The 25,072-nt window shown below is 37.8% G+C and overlaps 2 protein-coding genes and 1 long non-coding RNA gene across 3 annotated transcripts; all 3 read left to right on the top strand.

The window, feature by feature from the left end:
- Nucleotides 1-240: 240 nt before the first annotated feature.
- Nucleotides 241-747, top strand: LOC122646295. The gene has a single exon (XM_043839830.1). The coding sequence runs from the start codon at nt 328-330 to the stop codon at nt 718-720; it is 393 nt and encodes a 130-aa protein (XP_043695765.1). The 5' UTR covers nt 241-327; the 3' UTR covers nt 721-747.
- A 3,411-nt stretch (nt 748-4,158) lies between these two features.
- Nucleotides 4,159-23,115, top strand: LOC122646296. Its single transcript, XR_006330586.1, has 3 exons — nt 4,159-4,169; nt 14,354-14,360; nt 22,736-23,115. It is a non-coding gene; the product is annotated as an uncharacterized LOC122646296 (long non-coding RNA).
- On the top strand, nt 19,749-22,740 carry LOC122646293 (probable inactive receptor kinase RLK902). Its single transcript, XM_043839827.1, has 2 exons — nt 19,749-21,092; nt 22,116-22,740. Exons 1-2 carry the CDS (start codon nt 19,775-19,777, stop codon nt 22,733-22,735), a joined length of 1,938 nt encoding a protein of 645 aa, XP_043695762.1. The 5' UTR covers nt 19,749-19,774; the 3' UTR covers nt 22,736-22,740.
- Nucleotides 23,116-25,072: the final 1,957 nt, after the last annotated feature.

Genomic DNA, 25,072 nt, shown 5'->3' with positions numbered 1-25,072 from the left:
CGCACACATGACCTCTGCTGTACCGTCAAATGTGCACAGCCACCCCGCCGGTATTGCAGAGGATTTTAACGCGTCCAGCCCAACTCTGTTAACTTGGCGAATACCCTCTCCGCCTGATGTTCCGATTCTTCCACGTATTCAAACGCTATGATGCTGCCACGTGCACCAGTTATACCTTCTCCGTCTGTCCTTCTCCTATTATTCTCCGCCTTTTGCCTTTATCTCCTTTCTTTTTTGTTTCTCCTGTCTCAACTGAATCGAAAAAACCAGACACCGATCTGTTGAAATCTGACCTTACCGACTTCCTCTCGTTTAGGGTTTTCTGCCATGGCTTTGGAGTGGGTAGTTCTAGGGTATGCCGCAGGTGCGGAAGCGATCATGCTCCTTCTGTTAACCCTACCAGGTCTGGACCGTCTCCGGAAAGGTCTCATCGCGGTGACCAGAAACCTACTGAAGCCATTCCTGTCGGTGGTACCGTTCTGCTTGTTTCTGCTTATGGATATTTACTGGAAGTACGAAACAATGCCGAAATGCGAGGGTGAATCATGTACTCCCACCGAGCATCTTCGCCACCAAAAATCCATCATGAAGAGCCAACGTAATGCCCTCTTGATCGCCGCTGCTCTCGTCTTCTACTGGCTTCTGTTCTCCGTCACCCAACTTGTTGTCCGCCTTGAGCAACTCAACCAACGCGTTGAGAAGTTGAAGAATCAAGATTGACTGCAGAAAGATAAGCTTGGTTTACTTCCAAGAAAAAAAAAATTTCTTCTGTTTTGAATTGGATTTCTTTGTTGTTGGATTTTGATTTGTATACATGTTTTACATTTGGACGGGTATTAATGAACATTTAGGCTGTCAATTGCGGTATGACTTCTTTCGATGGGTTTAAAGATCAGATCTTTTGTGACTGCGTATGCTCATGTGAATCAGATTGATCCATTAGTTCTGGATTTTGATTTACAATTCTGCTACTCATTCTACTTAGATTTGAGAAGAATTGAGGATTATGTGTTGCTTGAGAATTGAAGTAGCAAATCGACTAATCTTTTTTTTTTTTTTTCGTTGAACTGCGTTAATTTATGAGATGGTTCTTGGTAACACCAACTCGTGCCTATGTAGAGGATGTAGTTACGTTGAGATGCACTATTTGGAGTGCGTTTTCAAGTATTGTTAATTTGGAGATCCTTTGTTTCCAAGACTGCTAGGTATTGTCTAATTGCATGTTGGATCAGGGTAGAGATGTTAGGTATAAAAAGAATTTCCTTTTTTATCTCTCTGATTCAACTCCCATGATTTAAACTATCAATAATGACCATTTATGATGTGAAGAGGGGGAATGACCGATCGTAGTTGGAATCTATCCAACAGATAAAGTTAAGTCTTACACTGGTTCCCCATTTTTTAAATGTCCATCCATAGAGAGAAATATTTGCTGAGTTAGCATTATGATGTTGGCAATTCATTTCAATACTCGATTGCACTTTAGTTTCTTGCTTTTCAATTCTTCTCATATGGATGTCAGTTTATTCGTGATTACGAAATGGTAAACAAGGTATCAAAAAAGCATTGTGTTAATGTAGAGGGATATTTCAGTCTTTGTTATTTGAATGATCATTGTTGATATTCTGCTTTCTTCTTCTTTTAAATGATTGAAACATTTGATAAATGTTCTTTACGAAACTCATCACATTATTCACTTGAGGGAGAAGAGGGATAAGAGAGAGGAGAGTGTGAATGCTGGACTTGATCCCAAGACTTGGCAAATCAATGGGCCATTGGTCTCCCTTACCAATGCGCTAGGCTGTCATCTTCAAACACAGTTTTTTTTTTTTTGGTAATAACCATCTTCAAACAGTTAATAGATAAGAGTTGCTGAAGATATAGGTATTGTAGGTCAGAGTAAAGGTTTCTGCATTTAGTCTTGTCATTACACATTAGGTTTTTCTTATTTTTTAATTTTTGGGAATTGTTTTTGTTTGATTTTTTTACTTTTTCATTTTCTCCATTTCAAAATCTGGTTATAGTGACAAATAAGTGTTAAAGTAACATGTCAAAGTTCCCCCCCTCCCCCCCCCCCCCCCACCCCACCCCACCCCCCCAATTATTGGTGAATAAGCACCATGTCTAAGTTGATTGGATGGTGACAGCATGTAAGATACTATTAAAAAAATTGCCATAGCTTCTTCTTTTGAGTGAGTGTTCCACTCCTTAAAACAAAATCAATATTTATTCCAGCAATTATCATAAATATGTTCTGTAGAACTCGTGAAGGACATTATGATTGGAGATAAATATACATTATTGCTAAACTGTACTTCTGATACAGTAGTTTGTTTTGTTGGAGTTATTTTTTCAGAGTCTATGTGATGTTGTCTTGTTTATTCAATCAATGCTTTCACTGCTAAGTCTGTTGTATACTTTTGTGTATCTGTTCCTACAGTTGTGGACTCTGTAATGCCTAAGTGTTTCAAGATTATGATCTAGGCTAGCATAAACTTTGCTTTGAATGCTGCTGAACTTTCATATGTTTTGATCTTCAAATTTATAACTGGGCAGCGATGATCTGTCCAAGGATGACAGTGGTTGGATGATGAGTTTTTCCCTGTCCCTGTCATCCATAGGATCTCTGCGGAGCATGATTTTTTAAGTAGTTGTATAGCCATCATGTTGCACTTTGGGACTGATTAGTTGAACCACCCACCTATTCTCTACTAACTAGGATCAGCTTCATTGTATTACTCCTACCATCATCAGTCTGCTCTTCTGGGGCTCTTACCTGGTAGTGGTGTTGGAGTGATATGTTGGAGTTGGAGCGTTAAGGTTACTGTTATAAATGTACTTGGGTTACTGAACTGGGTAATGGTTTTCATTATGATGAGGAAGTCGTGTGGAAGTTTTGCTTTGGGATTTCAGTGGATGGTAGAGCAGGAGAGTTGGAACATCTTTGGCTCACTTTCTGGAAGATATTGGTTATTGAGGATTAAAACCATTGGTTCATCGGGGGTGATTTTGGCTCAGTTGTTGAAGATATTAGTTATTCAGGACTCCAGTAATTGGATCACGGTGGTGATGACTAGGTTTGCTTGGGTTGGTGAATTCAGGAGCTGTGTGATGTTCAAAGAACCTCATTCAAAAGCACTTGGGATCAAATTGAAAATGTGGAAAATGCAGGAAAAGGTGCGGATCACAGGTTATTTTAGGCCTAGACAGGTAAATTAGAATTTTGGAAAAAGTAGGAGTAGCAGCAGCAACTCATATAACTCCTATGAGTATTACCATACTTCATGTTTATCAAGTAACTTGACCAACTGGTTTTCTGTGTCCATGCGTTGGCCCAAGGCTCTTTCTACGGGCTTTTTTTTTTATATGGAGAATTCAATTTGCAACAGAAAATCTATTTTATATTTTAGTTGTAATATTAAAATCGATTTGTTACTTTATTTCATTTTTTTTTACATGACAAGGTATGATGGTTTATTGAGGAAATGCATCGAGTCATATAACAGCGCTGGCATCCTCCATGGATGCCAGTTTTATGCTTGATCAAAATGCCATCACTCTTTTTTAAACGTAAAGTTGTCCAAATTTTTGTATGGAACTGCAGTAAAATGATGTCGGGTTTTCTGTGTCTGTACACTAGGCTGGAATCTCACCTGTGCTGTAGACTAAGTCTTCAAGTAGATGAGTCCCATTGTAACAGTGGGATAGCAGCCATGCATGTCCGCAAGCTGTTGCTTGTGCCATGTTTTTATCATTTCTCTCCGTAAATTGGACGGGGCCAAGATTCTTTGCAGTAGCTCACACACTAGAGTACATGATGGACAGAGTATATCTTTTGAGACTAATTTTGTTTTTCAGTTGCCCATCAGTTGCTAATATCCCCCTGTTATCTGGGTTTATGCTTTTGGTAGGGGTTGGATTTTGTTCGATTTGATCCCTTTGAATGACAGGCGTTCTTGAGACTCTAGTGTTTGGCTTCTTAGTGTTGGTTTGTTTACTTGGTGAAGAGGAGTTCGAGTTAAACGGTTCCTATTTTAGCTCAAGTTCTTTACAACATTTGGAAGGCAAAATTGAAAGAATCTTGAAGATCTAATTTTGCAATGATAATGATTTATAAAGAGCTGGCGACCTTTGGTGCATCGGTTAAGTTGCTTTATTGCAACCAGTTGGTTGCAGGTCCAAAAGTTGGAAACAGCCTCTCTTGCGAAGCAGGGGGTAAGGCTGTGTACATTTGCCCCTCCCAGACCCTGCAGTAGCGGGAGCCTCATGCACTGGGATGCTATTTAATGATTTACTAAGAGCTCGGCAATCTGCAATCTTATGTCAAGTTCTATATTAGATTGGAGCTTCGCAAGGTTCATATTTGCTATGAATTGCATAGATATACTTCCATATTTATTTGACCATTGTAGCTTGACAGACATGGTTTCGTTCCTTCTATATGTTTGTCCAATAGGAAATGGTAAGTGAGCTTTAACAGGGCAAGTTTGAAGAAGAAAATATAGTGACTCTTAGAGGGGATTCTTTCTCAAGGGTTTTATGTTCCTTGTCCGAAGAGGGTAAACCACTCTGCTCGTTTGAATGAAATCCAAAACTTTGGATGAAAGTCGGAAACATGTTCTGGAGGCTAAGAGCTGCTCCACAACAGTGTTAGTATTCACCCTTATGGAGGTTAAGAATCAATTCAAGTTTTTCATATCGAATCTATATTTCTCCTTGTCATTAAAGAGGAGATTTCGTTGAACTAGACTTTTTCTCCTCCTTTTGGGGTTCTTTTTTGAAGGGTGGTGGGGGGTGGTCTACGATTAACTTTTGTTGCTGCCTCCAAAGCTGGCCTTAATTGTTTAGGGTGTTTACGATCAGCTCAACCACAAGTGGGTTGTGAATTAGGGATTGCAAATAGGCAATAATCAAACTATTGAGGATTACCATTAGCTTGGATTGCTTAAAAGTATTTAGGTTTGTTTTATCTCACAGAAACAGATGGTCCATTTGTTGATGGGCGATCGATGAATAGTTTAAAAAGCATTGAGGTTGGTCTTGTGTGTCTGTAACAGATTGTCCATTTATTGATGGGTGACCGACTCGATGGGGTTCAAACCCATCCATGGTTCTATCAAGAAGAATAGAACCATGGGCTCGTAGGATGGGAGCATTCCAGGCTATAGATGATAAGGTATAATCACCACCCATGTTTTCTTAGTGCATAGCTTATGGGTTATGTGATATTTTGCTGTAAACTATACTGTACAAATTGTTTTTTCAAATTTAAATGCTCTTATCTTGTTTAAATCCATCAATGTGACTCAATTCAGCCTTATCTCAACTAAACCAAAAGGTTTTCCCATCCTTCAATATGGTTTGGCATGAGCATTACTGGCCCATTGGACTGGAGACTAAAAGTGTGTTTCTGGGGATGATTGGAATTTTTATTTATGTTCTCTTATACAAAAGTCTGTATTATATCCCTTCATGAGGAACTAGGAGGAGTCTGACCTTCTCTATCCAGTTTTGTTTGTCTATTTCACACCTAGTGATTGGTGCAATAGTGTTATCCTCATGATCTTGTAATGGAGGATCTGGGTCCTCTCGTGTAACCATGGAAATTATCATCAAAGTAGACTTTCATGTTATTTGTTTCATCTAGACTCAGAATCTATTTCTAGAATGCATACCAAATACATTGGTTTAAGACATATCATGGGTCATTTTACCAGGAAAACTGTAGTTAGAGGTGAAATAATAGGGCAGAGATAACTCGTAGTTTTAAAATTTTTAATAGTTTATGGTTTATGGATCACGAGCTAGAAGATAAAAGTTGTAGAATTCCCTCTTGAAGATTCTACAAATGCAAAACCCTCTAGTGTCACTATATTTTCGAGCACAGCTGTGATATCTACTAGAGAAAAGAAACTAGGGATTTCAAGCAAGTAAGAGAGAGAGAGAGAGAGAGAGAGGGTTATTTTAGCAACTGGGTGTGTGATTTACCAGTTTAATTAATTGTCATAATCACCCACAAATAGTAATTAATCCTTAACATATAAAGAAATTAAAGAAGAGATTTAAGCTCTAAAATTACCTACATAAACACTCCATCTTGACCAGTATTTTTATAGGCCAATATGATAGAAGAATTATGCAAAAAGATTTCACCCCTAGTTTATAAGTTTCATCTTCTACATGTGATTCAAGTTATATTATAGTTTAGGGGCGCTGTTCTCTGTGCCGCAGCGTAGACTGCACCCAGGCACATGGGGGTGGGCACAATGATCACCCTACTCCCCTGTACAGGCTGCCCATGTGTTTGGGCGCAGAGAACATTCTCCCCATAGTTTATTGGGTCTGATTTTTGTGCATGGTTGTGAATATATAAACGGTTCAACTCTTCGTCCACTAGAGAGCAAAAATGGACACACCTTCCTTCTTCCCCCTCCCCCCCAACACACCCCCAAATTAAATGATTGAAGCGAAGACCATATATGAACATGATCATGCACAAAACCTTTTGCTTATTTTAATAAATATCTGAGAGCATAATTGCTATTTTTTATACTAGTCAAATTGACTAAAATATATCCATTGTTTCAATTAAATGACATCTTGTTAGAGATCAAATTAATCTCCAATTGATTAATATTCAATCCAACTACATATCCCAAGGGAATTTGGACGTCACTGCCTAACTAAGTCAAATCTATAAATATATCTCAAATGAGACAAATGATTTTCTCAGCTATTGGTATTGTGTACTAATAAATTTTTTCCTTGTAAAAGTGTTTAACTCTAGAAAAAAAAATTCACATAGAACTTGTTTAATGTTAATCATCATATTACAAGAATTTGCTCATGTATTGTTGTGAAGCTATGATATATCAACTTTAGTTTGATTAATTATATCCAAACCAATGCTAATATTTAAATTTATGTACAGGGCATTTTCTCTCTAACATATAGAATGCAAATTGTAGACAATAGCAATTACGACCAAATTTTCCATCACCCTTGGTGAAGAGAGAATCTCTTCAGCCACAAGATCCGTAAGATTCAATCAAGAAAGAGATTTATTATTCCAAGAGTCTAATCATTGCATCAGATCACCATAGATGAAGAGATTCTTTTTCACCCTAGGTGGCAAAAAATCTGCCAGCAATTATAGGACTTGGTGACTGATTCCCATGCTTCATTTGACTTCGATCCAAACTGGGCTTGGGCTAATCTTTGCTCAACCTCATACCACATGATCCACCATGTATTCAACTTTCTCTGGAATACCCAATTGTTCGAAATATTCACTTATTTTCATGTCATACATAAACAAAAGGAGACTAATTTGGATTTTATTTTTAAAAAAAAACAAAATTTTTGATGAATAAAACTTAAATTGGGTTTGTCAAATGATGACAAGTGTTCCAAAACTGGATGACCTGTTTGACCAGTTTCACTAGAATATATTTTTTTTTTCTTGGTGGGGGGAGGAAGTTGGGGCAAGAGGCTAGAACAAAGATTAAGCCATTAAAAAGCTAAGGGGAGAGTGGCTGAATTATTTATTTCATGTCGGCTACCTGCTGCTTTTAAGAACAGGGAGGATGAAATTTTCTAGGTTCATGCTTGCACGATTCTTATACATAGAAATGGGCCTGGACCCAAGGGTCTCATTATAATTCTTAGGCCCATCCCAAATTCATTAACATGTATCAATGTTCCCTTTTTGAGTCTTAGCCTGATATTTCTAGCAGCTTTATTTGCCAATTTTTTTTTTAACACATAGGGTACATAAGAAAGAATTCTTTCTCCAAAATTGAAGTGACTTTGTGAATGCATTCATGGGTCATCATCATACTCCCACTCCTTATTGACGAGGTCGAAACTACCCTCCTCTTTGGCCATCCGACACTAACGATGCCGTGGTGAAAGATGAAGGAAAATTCGAGCCAATGTGATCTATTATATCTATTCAACATCACTCTAATTAAATAGAAGATGTCTTTTTCAACCAATGGGATCTTATGCAACATATTAGTATTATATGCACTTGTTTTTGTTAATGAATTAATTTTATGTGTTCATTTTTGGTCTCTAACCCAAAAAAAGGAAGAAAAAAAATGGCCTAAATATGGAATTTTAGAGTTGATCAGGTCATGTTCACCTATGGGACAAGATAGATTTAGGAACAAATCAATAATTAATAAGGTACTAAAGATTCCTACATTATTAGTTTGTTTTTCAATCTCATCAATCCTTTCATTATCAACATAGAGAAGGCTATCAATTGTGCAGTGACAGAAAAGACATTTTTTAATTGTTTAGTGCCCTCTTACTAGAGGACATACATATGTGACTGAAATTTAATTTTTCAAACATGATAATTGGAAATGTCTCATTTTTAATAGGTGATTTCAAGGACCAGAGAAGCCTTTCAAGGCAAGTTGTGCAAAGGTGCATAGTGCGATTGCTGACTACTCTCTCATCAAAGGAGTTAAAATTAATTCGGTTCAGTAACTCATGCTTGCTAAGTATTTTAAGGTGACTACTGCTGTACCAAAATCGAGGAGGATATTTTCAGTGGTCTCCTCCACCGATGGGGTGGTGGAAACTGAACATTGATGGCTGCTCCATTGGTAATCTCGATTACTCTGAAGCTGGGGGGATTCTTAGGAATCATTTGGAAATATCCAGACGATGCTTCTCCAGCTTTGAAGGTATTGGAACGAATTTCCATGCAAAAATGGCAGCTTTCTTTTTAGGCATAAAAGAGGCGAAAGATATGCAGGTAGAACGCCTGTGGGTGGAATGCGATTCAGCCTCAGTGGTCTATGGGATACTAGTCTCTAACATCTCTTGGGATTTTCTTCAACAGTGGTGGAGTGTTGAATCTTACATCTCCTCTATACAGTGGCATTTTACCCACTGCTACAGAGAGGGTAATGCATCAGCAGACACCCTAGCTAAAAGGGTAACCACCACTAAAACCTCAGAGAAGTGGGATGAATTGCCAAATTTCATTGCTCGCTCGGTTAGTAGGGAAACTTCAAGCAGACCATACTATCGATTCTGCTAATGTATTGCATTTTACGTTCCTGGTTGAGTTTTTAATTCTCAACATTTGATATGTATCTTGTACATCCTTTTCAATTTTAATATACTTGCTAACCTTTTAGCAAAAAAAAGATTTCAAGGACAATGTTGTTCTAAGGATTATAAGATAGTGTAAGATATTGAAACAATCTCAAAATTCTGCTCATACTAGTTTACTACATTACTTAGAAGGTCTAAAGGGTAACTACCAACTTCTAACTAGACCTTCTTGGCTTCTTGCATCCTAAAAAGCACAAGAAGTGTGATAAGACCTTCAACCAAAGAAATAATATCATCAAAGCTTTATTTGGTTAGACAGGGTGTGAAGCCAAGTAGGATTAAATTTCATTCTAAAATTATATATAAAGAAAAGGAGAATATTCTATGTGTCGGGGGCGTAGGCTGCGTCCAGACACATGGGGATGGGCACAATGATCACCCTGCCCCTGAGTGGCAGGTCCATGTGTATGGGCACAGCTTGTGCTGCGGCACAGAGAACATGAACCCATAAAGAAATTAACAATTTTCATTTGTGAGGTTTTCAATCCCAATGAAGAAAAAACAATGGATCTAAATATAGAATTTGAGGGATTTAACCAATCATGTTCACCTATGGTACAAAATAGATTTTAGGATTTAATCATTAATTGACAAGGTACCAAAGATTATTACATTATTAGTGTTTCAAATCCCATCAATCCTTGAAGATCTAAAGGGTAACTACTTGAAGATCTAAAGGGTAATTACTTACTACCAACTAGACCTTCTTGCACCCTAAAAAAATCAAGAAGTGTGATTAGACTTTCAACCAAAGAAGTATTGTCATCAAGGCTTTATTTAAGTAGACAGGGTGTGAAGCCAAGTAGGATTAAATTTTATTTAAAATATATATCAATAAAAAAATAACATTTTCCATTTGTGGTGTTTTCTATCCTAATGAAGAAACAACAATGGATCTAAATATAGAATTTTAGAGATTTAACCAATCATGTTCATCTATAGGACATAATAGATTTTAGGAATAAATAACTAATTGACAAGGTACCAAAGGTTATTACATTATTAGTGTTTCAAATCCCATCAATCTTTTCATTAACCAACTTTGAGGCCATCAATTGTACAAGAATGACAGAAAAAGACATTTGTGACTTGTTTAGTGCCCTCTTGCTAAAGCACTTACATGTGAATGTGGATTCTAATGTTCCAAACATTATTATTGGAAATGAAAGGTGTGACCATGGATACTTTTAGGCATTTTCATCTTGTACTAATTTCTAAAAGTTGATTTCAAGGACAATGTTGTTTTAAGGGTTATAAGATAATGTAAGAAATTGAAACCAACCTGACAAATTATTATTCTCAAATTATGTTCATAGTAGTATGTTTTTTTCTTTTGGCAATAGCTCATATTAGTATGTTACATAACTTGAAGAAGGGTCTAAAGGGGTAACTATTAACTAGACCTTCTTGGCTTCTTGCACCCTAAAAAAACACAAGAAGTGTGATTAGATCTTCAACCAAAAAAGTCATGTCATCAAGGCTTTATTTGGTTAGACATGATGTAAAGTGAAGTAGAATTAAAATTTTCTTCTAAAAATAAAATAAAATGAGTTGAATAAAAAAATTAAATGTTTTAAGTTTGATTAATATTCATATTTTATTAAAACAAAAATTACGTTATGCTCGTGACAAACAATAAAGGTTAGAATTAAAAACTTCACAACGGAATTAATAGAAAATGGAAGATATTCATTGGGCAAAAAGTTTCTAGTATACTCTTTCTAGAGAGGTATCTTTGAACTCCGCAATTATTTTCCCACAAGGAAGATAACTCACAATTTTAGCTATTGGATATTTAGGAAATTATCTTGTTTAATCACATATTGGATTTTTAGATTCAAATTCATTGATTTGCCACTTTCTATAGTTTTAAGCTTTGTGGCCTGTAACAGTTATTTTTCCACTTAGCAAACATTGTTGACTCTTGCCATTTTAGTAGGGGCCTCCAAAGGTTATCCATCCATGGGCTTTCAATCCATCTAACCTATGGTATTATTGATCAAAACTAGATTCAATTAGAACCAAACCTTTGTTTGCTTCGATCGCTTTGGTTTTAAAAATTGTGGTGTACACTAAAGAAGACATTCTCAAAGAAGAAAAAAATTCCTAAGAAGAAAAATGAACGGGCCTCCACAAATTTGTAATACATTGAAACACAAAAAATTAATCTTAGTTTTAAAGGTATTATCAAATCAATGTCAAGGTTTTCTATGTCCCTAGACATTGATTGCTATAGGGATTGTGATTGTTATTTACTTTTTGAATCAATATCAAGGTAGTATTTGCACCCTTATTACTACACTAGGTTACAGCAAATCTGCCTCCCAAGCAAGATACAACAGGCAGTCGAACAAGAATGCTCTGTCCTTAAGACAGTATTTGCACCCTTACTACTGCACTGGGTTGCAGCAAATCAGCCTCCCAAGATAAAACAGGCTAGACTGATTACTGATTTGCAGAGACGGTAATCACTTGAAACTATCAGAGAATTGAGAATTTGTTAATGCCTGATTGACTGAATTCATACCACAAAAATTGAATGATTTGGACTGTCCATTTCACCTCTATTTATAGTGGTGAATGTATCCTTTTAAGACACCTCATGGAATGGGTGTGTCCATTGACATCAGTGGATAGGATTAAAAGATTCTAATCCAAGCACTTATATGTAAATGTCTCTTGAAGATACCCCATGGTATAGGTATGTCTCTTGGTTCAATGGATTAGATTAAAAGATTCCAATCCAAGTATTATGAATGCACCTATACAAATAAATATGTCTCTTTGAAGATACATGTCCCTTAGCCAAAAAATCAAACCAACATTGAATCAAAGAATGACCCAAAACCGTCCACACAATTATTGAAAAAATTCCAACATATATATATGAGATAATAGAAAATGGGGAATCACATATCATTGAATTTAGAGTTTATATCATTGCAAACATGGCAATAATGTGAGTGAATTACTAAAGTAGTGAATCAGTGTTCCTTTTTTTTTTTAAATGATTAGACTCACCGAGTTTATAGTGATTTGGGTAAAAAGACTTATCTTATTTGACTTAGACGATTCATAATCGAATCTTGTTATTTTTTACCCTGATCAAGTCTACATGACTCTTGACTAAGTTTTCCAAAATTTTCATTCGACTTCGGCCACTCGATCAAGTCAAAATCTGATTTTCTAACTATGATTTCGTCCACCTATCCATAAGTGTACAATTCACATACAATAGCGAAAGTCAATTTTCAGTCCGAAAATAAATATATCCTTATCCTATATATGAAAAAACAAAACCAAACCGGTAGCAGCCCCCATAATAACCCATTCAGTCAACTTGATAAAACATCAATCCAAATTGAATCGAAATCAAAACCAACTTTTTGTTTAGGTTTGGTTTTGGTTCGTCTATTACCAATCCAAACCAGTTCAATCTGATCGCAATCGGATCGAACCAACCAATCGATTAATACCTCTAATGCACGGTTAGGTGATGACATTTTTCCTTTTTATTTTTATAGATGCTCTTCCATGCATATTAAGACAGATCTCATACATGTATGAGTAGGTGATCTAAACCAAACCTCTCTTTCATTTTATTATAGTGTCTATTACATTTTCAAATGTATGGAACTAAGATTTTGACTTTTGAGTCTAGTCAATTGGTATAACTTATCAAAGAGTAAGAAGTTCCAAGTTTCTTGACAAAGTAGGCCTTCTAAGTTCTAACCAACCAAACATAGTATGGTCCTTTTCTATAGGTGGTGGTTGTCTGGTTGGCTCTACCATTATTTACTTAACTACATTTTGGTTTGAGTGATAATGTTTGTTTCCTCTACCATTATTTACTTAACCTTTAATCATTGATTGGTTCATGAGAAATCCCTTCTCTACTTCTTCTTCTTCTTCTTCTCACCTAAACTCATTCAATTAGGTTCTAAAAGATCTTCTATATTCTGTTTGTAAATTTCTCTTTCTAATAATCATCATTCCACCAAAGGTGGTGGTTCTAACAAATATTCTTTTCACAGAGTGTCATTTCCTAACCCCTTATACAGCAAAAGACACCCCTCCACTAGACCACCACTGACCTTTGATGGGTCCCATATCAAAGTGAATGATCTCAATCGTAGATTGGTCCCTTGGGCAGGTCCCACACATGAGATATGGAGATATTAGAAATCAATCCCAAGTCCAAGCAGGGGTTCAAAACATGAAATTGGAATCAAGATCGATCCCGGTTGATTTCAATCTGGATTAGATCGGTCTAACACTCTAACTTGGATGGATTTGGATCAGATCCGGTAGAGCAATCCCTATATTTTTAAGTGGTGGGTCCAAGTGGTCCTAAAAAAATGAGCCAGAACTCACTATTACTGTGAACAACTTTTTTTTGGTAAAGATTACAGTGAACAACTTTTTTTGGTAAAGATTACAGTGAACAACTTATTGTCACCAAAGTGGTCAACTTAGAACTTATGTGACCTTTTAATTTATTTAATGCAAGGTTTAAAAAATAAATAAAAATAAATAAAAAACCAATGCCTCTATGCGCGGGGGTTTTTAACGGGGGTGAGATTTCTCATATCACTGGGGCGGAGCAGCCATTCTGCCCTTCCTGCATTAATGCAATATTTAATGTAATTTTTATGTGAAATGACAAGATTTACTTCATTGAAGAAAAAAAAGAGAGGGACTAATGGAGGTGTGAGACGGGACACTCCACTCATGGGTGGCACCATTGGGTGTGTTGTATTAAGAAATCGCTCAGCGGTCATTCGAGTGTCGTAACCTGTAAAAGATCTTGGGTGACAAAGGAGAATCGGTGTAGTTCCGGCGTAGGATTCTCCGATGCCTAAGTTAGATCTCTCTGAGCAAACAGATGAATAGTAGTATTCAAGATGAGTTAAGATGTCCCTTGATGGGGTTGAGTACCTTTCCTTTTATAGTCGAGTATGGCAATGTGGAGAGTCCTAGTTTGATGGCGAGTGAGCCGTAGAGTGGATAGAGACCCTGGGTAGCAGGGCTCTTCCATGGTTGGTCGCCTCCTTGCGGGAGGGAGTATCTCAGTGGTGTTGGGATCCTTAATCGATAGATATCCGCATGTACGGTGATAGCTCCTTTGGTGTTTAAGTCCGTCTGGGCAACGTGATTTCTAGGCGGTGGCCTAAAGTCCTGGAGGTGGCGTATGTCTATAGTGATGACTGGATCATAGGCTAGGTGTCTCAACGTTCGCGTAGGTCATGTCTGGGGGTCACGCCTATAAGGCCGCACCTGTGGAGAGGTCACGCCAGTGGTGAGGAGGCCACGCCCGGAGAGAGAGGTCGCGTCCGGGGAGTGAGGCCGCGTCCGAGGAGTGAGGCCGCGCCAGTGGGAGAGGCCGCACCTGCGGCGGGTGAGGCCACACTTGTGATCTTCCTTGAGGCCTACGTCCAAGCTGGTTCTCCCCTACTTCTGGAATGGGTTACTTCGTGGATCGGGACACGTGGCAGCCTCTGATTGGTTCGTATAATCTTGGATGTATCAGAGTGCATCGTATAGGTGGGTCAGGGCTCATTTCAAAGCGAGGGGGGAGAGAGATAGATACAGTGGACCCTAGCTTGCGATATGCGGGCAGTGTGCCAATTTTTTCCCAAAATAATATTAGGGAAAAAAATCTTTGCCAAGTTGAGTGGAGCTTGTGTCCAGACACATGAGCACACATAATTATTATTGCGTCCCAATGAAAAAAAAAATTCATTCATATTGATGCCCCTATGTGTGCTCTCATTGGCCTTGCGTTGATGCAAGTCCACACAGCCTACCAACAATCTCTTACCCAAAAATATTATAGGCAAGAGAACGCTAACCGATCATGTAGCCCCTGCACCAGCATGGTAGCCAATGAAAATACACACAAAGGCATTGGTTTGGATGTGATTTTCAACTTCATATAGACACAGAACCATGTAGTAGCCACATGAATATAACTCTTTCTCAAATATTATGTATTAAAACGGCAAAAAATATCGGATGTGTGTTGTGTATATCTATCATTCCACGGTCCTAAAAGTTGATTAACCGTTCGGGATTGATGGGGTTTGTGTGATTAAACTTTCATCCAAAAAAAAAAAAATTTCAACAAGATTTTTCGGTTATCAAAACCTAAATGTGCCTCACATGTATCCACGAATGGGTCTCCCTTGCGTTTACCAAAACAAAAACAAAAAAAAAAAAAAAAAAAAAAATGCTCCCTTTTGGCTGATCACCACGTGTATTGTAGCTATTGGACGAAATAGGTCTTATTTTATAAGAAGGATTCATGATTGATGGTCCCCCCCTCCTTCTGGGGTCTACAAATCACTTTGTACACATATGGAAGTTGATAATCGTCAAAATTACACGTGGCGAATATCTAGTGCTTCGATATCCTACCCCATGTTATAAGTTGTGATACATCTGTACCTTTCTCGACCTTTTTTTGTCTTGAATTCAGATCAATCGATATCTGAACGTGGCAGATCGAATGGTTAAGATAAAATGAATCTCCAAATAGGTCCCATTTCCGGTTTCCCCTGATCAGAAATTTTAAAAAAGACGAGCCTCCTCTGTGTTTTTTTACAGATCACACGTGTTTTATAGCACAATGCCACAATGGGTCAGTGGGACCTACAGACAGAAAACTTGGCGCGCCTTTTTTTGTTCTTCTCTTCCATTATTGCTTCTCAAACTGTGGGGCCCGCAGTCAGCCATCGCCCATCGGAATATCGGGTTCGGGTCCTAAGTAAAGCGGAGTAAACATTGCCAGAGTGCCAGACCCCCAGCATCGGAGGACTCAAAAACAGACAATAAAATCATATGAATTAAATGTCATTGTTACCCCTACATTGCATTTACTTTTAAGGATATTTACGGTATTCGATATTTCGTGTGTTCCCGCCCGTTCCCGAGTTTTGCAATGTTCGAGGAAACGAGTCAATGACTCAGTGCCGTCGTAACTAGGGCTATTTTTTAAGTAATTAGAAATATACATGGATTGAATTTGGTTCGGACGATGCTATATCTGTATCTGCATCTGATTAGTTTTCGGATAAATTCAAATAATGCTAAACGAATACAGATATGAATACGAAATAAATATTTTATCCATTTACACATAAATATAGTTTTTCAGATAACTATAATCTATTCATATCTGTATCCATTTAATTTTCAAACAGATTCAGATTATACTAAACAGATATATGGATACAGAAACAGATTTCGGTTCTTCATTTACAATCATACTTTGAACCTTCAAATTAAAAAAAAATTAATTAGAGCGAACTTTTCCATAAAAAGAAGCGGCGTCAAATAGTTAATTTCCCATCTGCGGGTGGGTCCCACTCCGAGTTCCCGATTCTTAACAGCTCTGATTTGACGGTTAACAAGCCTAACGGCGACGATAAGTGAGAGTGGGATTCCTTAGACTTTACGTTTTTACAAACGTGGGACCCAAGGAATCAGAAAAATGATTTAATTATTCTTTCTCTATTTTCCTCAATATTTTCTTATTATTATTATTTTTTTTTAATTCCACATCGCTTTTGTTTTTTTTTTTGGGGTAGAATTCCACATCGCTTTACTCCCCTGTTTTCCAAACTTATCCTTTTCATTGTCTCCATTGGTAGAATTCCACACGCTGAGAATAATTTTTTTTTATGATGACCAAACCTAAAAACTTTTGAATGAATTCTGATAGTTTTCGAAAATTAATTTTTAAATGCGGGTTCCCTTAAAATGATACGAATACAAATTCAATATAGATTTTCAATCATCCACTTACATCCCTAACATGTATCTCTCTCTCTCTCTCTCTCTATAAGAATGAAACATTTTTCTTCAGACATTTAGGATGATAAATTTTTCAATAGTATTAATTCACATGAAAGGAAGAATACCTCATTTTACAAACCAAAAGATCCTCCACACTTTTTTTGTTCTTCATCTTTTTCTTCTTTATTGACGATGTTTTTGTTCTAAGCATTGTACACAAAATAAAAAATACTTTTTGAATTAACCAAAACACCAAAGGAAATGAGAGAGACAAACAAGACTTTCTTTAGAACTACAAAATACTAACAAAGAGTCAAAGACCCAATTTAATAAAAGACAAACTGAAGCCATTGAAACTTCAATTATTAGATGTGATCTCTCATGGTTCTACTACTCCCATATTGGATATGATTTTACTTCCCAAAATAAAAAGCAGCATTTTAGGGTAATGACTACAAGATTTATATTAGACGTGATCTCTCACGGTTCTACTTCCCATATTGGACGTGATTCTACTTCCCAAAAATGTTATAGTCATTACCCTAAAATACTGTCTTTTAATTTCTTAGCATAGATTAGTAACATGTGCATCTTTTCTTTTATTTTGTAATGAGAAAATTTTGATTCTTAGTTTCATTCTCTCCCCATAAGAAGTTGAAGAGGGTGTCAAGTTTCTTAAGCTGCAATGAACAGAGATTTGCCATATCTCAGATTATAGGTATTTTTTTTTGGCTCCTTTCTATAGAGTGATTTTTTAATGGAGAAGATGCAAGGGCATGGAAGAGGGTGATGCGAGGGATATTTTAGGACTTTGAAATATCATGAGAGAATAAAATTGAAACTTAATTTTTTCTAGAAAATTAGAAAAAAAAAGTTTTAAGGTAAGAGATGTGAGTATATTAGGAAAATTAAATAGAGGCGCCCCTATGTTGCTTTAGGAGTTAATGGGACCCACCACCTGAGATACAGCTAACAAACAATTTCGTTGACACACATACATCCTTCAGATTTCCCAACTAACCGCCAACCATAATATTGACTATTTTATTACTAACAAAACAACTCATAAACGCATGGCCCCACTACCAAATCATGTTATTATAGCCAATCCACACCATCTATTATGTTGAATCCAACCACGGGAAAATGGGCAAACCTATTCTAAGAAAAATAAAAAGAGTTTGGATCAGGTCCCACACATGAGACGTGTAGGGTCAAATCCAAATCCTCCATGGGGTGTGGGTCTTATATATTAGATATGGGTCACACACCCATGGAAGGTCCAGATTTGTCCCATGATCCCTATGTGGGGATCTGATCCAAATTCAAAAACACGAGAGCAAACCTGAATTTTTAGAATTGGTTAGGTTCAAGATTGATCTTGTCGGAAAAAAATTTATTGCTACACTTGTAGCAAGTAGCCAAGAAAATGGAATAATTCACTTTCCCTTCGGGTTCATAAATACTTTATTAAGTTTGAGTATTTTTTTTAAATACCCTTTAAAATCCCATTTCCTTTGCTACCAGCCTTGTTCCTGTTAGCAAAGTTTCACCCAATTGTCTCTGCTATGAACCAATGGTTTTAGAGAGTGGAGAATGGATTCGACAATCAAATCGATTTGCATGATTTCAAAAAGCTACCATTCTCTCTTTTTCTCACTAGAATGAATCACTACTTCAGCCCCTTGTCTCATTGAAGTCATTGCATTTGTCCTCCATGACTCTTCTTTTGGCGCTAAAAGAACAAAAGCAGAGGAATCAATAGAAACCCCAACATAAATCCAATCACAATATCTACATACAATTCCTCTTCCCGACAATTTCTTCTTTTGACTATCGCTAATCGAGCTAATTTTTGAGGAATGCATTAACACTCTAGCCTCTTAGTTTAGAAAGAATTGAACCATTTAAGTAATTATACGAAACATTAAATGGATCAAGGCTCCAATCCAACCATTCTTATCAGCTATATCACATAGTTTTACCCTTAAGGTATGTTGGATGCCAAGAAAAGGGAACAAAAGAAAACAAAAAATATAATGGGATAAAAATCTTGATGATAGAATGATTATTTACTGTCTATCTTTTTCTTCAAATTCAAAATTTTAATGAATCTTTTTTTTTTTTGACATTCAAACGTAGCCTTAATTTCAATAAAAAAAAATTTTGGACAAATGTTACCCTTAATGAGAACCACGGCCATTTCGATCAATCCTGTACCGAATTTTAAAATCTTATGTTTCTACTCCAAAAAAATAATAATTTAAAACTTTATGACAGCACATTTGATCGTATAATTTGGATTTTTTATGGTAAATTGATCATATAATTTGGACGGAAGGGATTTAATTTTCTTACACCAGCGTGGCAACTGAGTCAACTTCTCGAAATATAATGACTACTCAGAGAGGCGCTGTCCGCTTTGTCGTCTATTCCCTTTTTTTAAAGTTCCACAGTTTTAAAATTCTCCATTTTCTTTCCTTTTTTGAATTTTATTTCTCACTTTTTCAAATTACAAAAAACCAAAAAAGGAACTTCCAGCTTGCTTACGGAATTAAGAATCCCAAAAAATAAGTAAAAGCTCTCTCCCCCTAACTCACATTCCATTTTTTTTTTTAAAAGCAAGGAGAGAAGAGATTTGCAAGATCCTCTCGCTCTCTCTCTCTCTGCCTCTCTGGGTTATACACAACTAGGGTTTTGCACCGCAGGTAGCTCTCTCTTTCTCTGTCTCTCCGTCTCTGTGTGTGTGAAGAAGAAGAAGAAGAATAAGAAGAAGAAGTGGGAAAGTGATGAAAACCGCCGTTTAAGGGAATAGGGTGGTTTTGGTTTCAGAAAACCGAGAATGGGGTGGTGTCATTACCTTGTGGTTCTCTGTTTTCTGGTTTTCCTTCCTGTTGGAAAACCAGATCTCGCATCGGAAAAGGCAGCACTTCTCGCGTTCAAGGCAGCCGTCGGTAGATATATTCCATGGAACCAGAGCTCCTCAAACCCATGCACATGGCCGGGAATAGAGTGCGACAATAACACTACCGTGACCACCATTCGCCTCCCTGGTTACTTCCTTTCTGGTGAAATTCCGATTGGTATCTTCGGCAACCTTACACATCTCCGAACCCTTAGCTTACGTCTCAACTCACTCTCCGGGCAACTTCCGTTGGATCTCGCCGCCTGTACTGATCTCCGTAATCTGTACTTGCAGGGCAACAAGTTCTCCAGTGAGATCCCGAAGTTCTTGTTCGGTCTCTATAATCTCGTCCGTCTCAATCTCGCTAATAATAACTTCTCCGGCGAGATCTCGCCCGAGTTCAACAACCTCACCAGGTTGGGAACTCTCTATATGGAATACAATCAACTCACTGGTTCGATTCCTGATCTACCGAAGCTTCTGAGTCTTGATCAGTTCAATGTTTCGTATAATCAATTGAACGGTTCAATCCCCTCGAGTCTGAGAGGCAAGAGTGCTGAAGCATTCCTCGGGAACTCCCTGTGTGGAGGGCCACTCCTTGCGTGCGCTGGTGATGCATCGCAGCCGCCGAGTAGCGGTAATGGTGGTGGTAGTGGAAAGAAGAAATTGTCGGGAGGAGCAATTGCAGGTATTGTGATAGGATCTGTGGTTGGGTTTTTGTTGATTCTTCTGCTTTTGTTCTTTTTGTGCCGAAAAAAGAGTGATAGGAGGACGAGCGACATGGCTCCAGCGAAGCAAGGGGGTGAAGTAGAGATTGCAGGTGAGAAAGGAGATAATGGTAGCTTGAGCAGCCGTGCTATTCCTGTTGCTGGGGCGACAGCTGCAACGGCGGCGGCATTGGCAGCTTCTAAGGGGGACGTTAATGGTAGTGGGAACAACAAGAAGCTTGTTTTCTTTGGAAATGCTCCAAGGATTTTTGATCTGGAGGATCTATTGAGGGCTTCTGCCGAGGTTTTGGGGAAGGGGACGTTTGGGACGGCGTACAAGGCAGTTTTGGAGATGGGAACGGTGGCCGCTGTGAAGAGGCTTAAGGATGTAACCATCCCTGAGAGGGAATTCAGGGAGAAGATTGAAATCGTTGGATCCATGGATCATGAAAGCTTGGTCCCGCTTAGAGCATACTATTTCAGTAAGGACGAGAAGCTCCTTGTCTATGATTACATGCCCATGGGCAGTTTATCTGCACTTTTGCATGGTGAGTATTTTCTCCTTCCTTCCCTTCCTTTCTCTATATATGATTCTCTGCTTTTAGTATTTTGTTAGTCTAATCATAGTTCCCTTTTTACGGTGTTTTCTGGATGTGCCATGTGAATGGTGATGTGGCAATTCTAGCTTGGATATCTAGAGAATAGTTTGGAATGGCCGTTTGCCAAATTCCATACTTCAATTTAATCATAGACCCTTCCATCTATTTTCATGGGCCTTCTTCGGAGTCTAAGCATTGTTCTGCACTTTTTTTTTGTTTTGTTTTGGTAGTCCTGTATTTTTTTGAAAGCTTTATTTTGCCATTTGACCAGTTCCAATTGAATTGAAACCTGACATTTGAGACCTTTGGGTCTACCTCTCTACAAAAATGCAGCCCCATCAGACCAATTATGTGATACAAATAGGTGGGCCGGCCATAGATATCTGTCGACAGGCTCGTCCATAAAACCTGCTCCTTTTTTTTCGTTTTAATGATCATGGCTGGATATTGTTTCTTCATTTTTTGAGGTGCTTTTATTTCTACTGGTAGTATTTTAATTTTCTGCTTAGGTTGGTTAATTGGGATTATTATGTGTCTACATTGTCAAACAGTCTGCTAGAAGCCCAGAGATCCCAAACCCCTGTGTTCTTGCTGTTAGCTTTTCTGGATTTATATATCTTAGTGCTTGGAAATTATCAGATTTTTCCTTTTTCTACCCTGTTGTGGGATTTATAGATTCTCTTGAATTTCCTTGATGGTATTGCTGTGCTGCCCCCATTGTATTACATTAGCAATGCTAACTGTTATTTTTCTGTGCTAGCTCCATTGTTCCTTCTGATATTACTATGTTATTCATCATTCATCTGCAACCTTTAGAACTTTTCTCTACCATGTTGCATGTGAAAGCCATCAAGCACTGATAGTGAAAAAGCAAATGATCTTCTGAGAGCAAAACAAGTTTGGTTGACTACATTCCTTGTGTCCCTAACTACAATTTTCTCTGTTTCTGTATCTATTGTCTCTTGTCTACAGGAAACAGAGGAGCAGGTAGGACGCCATTGAATTGGGAAACCAGGTCCGGCATTGCCCTTGGTGCTGCCCGTGGTATAGAATATCTCCATGGGAGGGGACCCAACATCTCGCATGGCAACATTAAGTCATCCAATATCCTCCTCACCAAATCCTATGATGCTCGTGTATCTGACTTTGGTCTTGCAAGCCTTGTTGGCCCTACTTCTACCCCCAATCGCGTTGCTGGTTACCGTGCACCTGAGGTTACAGATGCTCGCAAGGTGTCGCAAAAGGCAGATGTCTACAGTTTTGGTGTCCTCCTATTGGAGCTCCTGACTGGAAAACCTCCAACCCATGCTCTGATGAATGAAGATGGAGTCGACCTCCCAAGGTGGGTACAGTCTGTGGTCCGAGAAGAGTGGACATCAGAGGTTTTCGACCTTGAACTCCTGAGGTACCAGAATGTTGAGGAAGAGATGGTTCAGCTCTTGCAGCTTGCAACTGATTGTTGTGCTCAGTACCCAGACAAGCGCCCCTCAATGACTGAGGTTACAAAGCGGATTGAGGAGCTTCGACGCACCAGCGTAGGCCAAGAACCTGATCTAGTTGACGAGGAGTTAGATGATGAAGGATCATCATAGCTAACCACCTCCCTCACTTCTGGATTGAAGAGAAAAGAAGGGTAATGACCATCTGTTATGCCCATTTTAAGCATGTTTAATCTGGTTTTTTGGGTTCTGTTCAGTAAGGATTTCAGATGGGCTCGATCAAAACCTTTTCATTACATATCAACTGTGCATTTTTTTTTTTCACTCCCATTGCCTAGTAGCATCTTTTTCTTTAATTTTACTTTCATACATTACATGGTGAGTTGGGGAAGGTGGGTTCATGTTTTTTTTTTTAAAAAAAAAAAAAAAATGTAATTGTGTATTATTAGTTCGTAATGGGGGTTGGTTGTCGAGATGGCGTTTGCTGTAATTACATTTGTTTTTCATATTTGAAGCGATTTCTGATTTGTTGAGATTGAGATGTTTTATTCTTCTTGGCTTGACTTCAAGTTAGGCTTTGGATTATTTATTCCTCTGTGTCTCATACACACAATACGCACACGTTATAGTCAATTGTGGTTAGCTTTTGTACATATCCAAAAGAAAATTTCATGCCCAAGATGGCCACACACACACCACGCACCAAGGCTTTTTCAACTCTGAATTATATTTTTCTGGTGTCTTGTGGTTGGAATTGAACACTTCTTTACAATTGACCTTTGAAGAGGTGTAGACATCTTTGTTCATACTGGTTCTTCCTTCCAAGTGAAGTTATTTTCCTAGCACAAAAATTCTTATTTGGAAAATGAATGGTTTCATATATAGGAAAGCAGCAACCTCATTTTATATATAGGAAAAAGAACACTGATTGTGTGGTTCCTGCGCTCTCACAGGGTTGTATGAATTCAGCTACACTGAAAAAAAAAATCCCATTCAGGCAGATCTCCCTGCGTGTGTTTTCATTGGTTTTTACGTTGGTGCAGGCGTTACATGATCAGACAATAATCTTTTTTGGACATTTTTCATTTTGTAGGGGTGCTTGGGCGCAGGCTGATTGCAACCCTAGCAACGTTTTTTTCCCCATATTATTATTATTATGGAAAATGAATGCTACCTAATCCCATTCGTTGACAAATATACCCCCATTCGTTGACATGCAATTTCTCTATAGTCCTTAATTTTTTCACTTGGTCAACTTCGATTGCACTCCTCCCTTCTTGGTCCTGTTTTGTTGTTGAAAACTCAAAATGGAAGTTGTATTGGTTGCCCAAACGAAATCGAGCAAGAAGTAACATATATAGAAGTTTTTTTTAGCTGTTTTTACTTATAAGTTCCTTTACAACCTAACACCACAAGGGAATAGAGAGAGAGAGAGAGAGAGAGAGAGAAACAGAGGGATTAAATCTTGTTTGGTCTTATACCAGATAATGTGGAACAGGTCTTCTTGACTAGTTTCTCTTCTTAAGCTGATCGGTTAGAAGCAAGGATTTAAAACTTGGAATCGGTCAAAGAGGATTCCGAATTGACTTGAAGATCGAATTGGTTTAGGAATCCAAGTTACTTTATAGTGAAAATCGAATCGGATTAGGAATTGAGAATCAGTCCAAGAATTGATTCGATTCAAGATGGATTATAAAGAAAATGACTAGAAATTGGTCGATCCAATTCTGATTCAAGAAACAATGATTAGGAGCAGTGGAAATCAAAATCGGTCTCAGTCAATTACAATCTGAATCAGCTGATTCATCGATCCGATTCCCGATTTTTAAAACCACGACTTAGACGTTAGCAGGTAGAGGAGATAAAATCGTATGAAGTTTTGGAATTTCAGGGCTGACAAATATTCGAGGAGATTCATTGTTGCATGATTTAGATAGAGGTCATAATAGGTGGCTATTGAAAGGGATTAAAGAAAAGGGTTTAGAGAAGAAGTTTCTTATCTGCTGCTCTAACCCATCCCTTTCATATTACACCATGAAAGAATAGAGATTGCTTACCCTTACAAGACTTTTTACTCCAAAAAAAATTAAAAAAAACTTACCCTTACAAGATCTCTTGATTAGGTTTTCTTTCATGGCCTTAATCATAATCCCTTTTGATCATGCCTTAGCCAGATCGCTCTGCCCCTAAAGTCTATGGTCTTCAGGTCCATCACCCTCTAGAGTCTGTTTTGGAGTCTTTGAATTTTTCTTATGGAGACACTTTCAGAACTACTTCTAGAAAATCCTAATTGACTTGAACAAAGTAAGACTATAATTTTGGTTAATTCTCACATTGCCAATCTACACAAATCAAGTTCATATTAGAGGGGGGGTTTTCCCCCTTTTTGTTGCAACAACACCAGTTATTACTTAATGAGCTTAGTGATCAGTCGTGCAAGTAAGTTCTCTTCTCCATTGGTCATACTGTCATAAAAGGAAGCTCACTTTG

Source organism: Telopea speciosissima, chromosome 11 (assembly GCF_018873765.1).
Source record: "Telopea speciosissima isolate NSW1024214 ecotype Mountain lineage chromosome 11, Tspe_v1, whole genome shotgun sequence".
NCBI classification, from domain to species: Eukaryota; Viridiplantae; Streptophyta; class Magnoliopsida; order Proteales; family Proteaceae; genus Telopea; species Telopea speciosissima.
Note: the sequence above shows the minus strand (reverse complement) of the source record. Positions and strands in the feature narration are given on the sequence as shown.

What these genes read in the sequence shown, in the direction of transcription:
- LOC122646293 (XM_043839827.1), top strand. Translation starts at nt 19,775, where the DNA reads ATGGGGTGGTGTCATTACCTTGTGGTTCTCTGTTTTCTGGTTTTCCTT. An exon ending in TTTATCTGCACTTTTGCATG is followed by an intron (nt 21,093 to 22,115) that starts GTGAGTATTTTC and finishes TCTTGTCTACAG; the next exon opens with GAAACAGAGGAGCAGGTAGG.
- LOC122646295 (XM_043839830.1), top strand. Translation starts at nt 328, where the DNA reads ATGGCTTTGGAGTGGGTAGTTCTAGGGTATGCCGCAGGTGCGGAAGCG.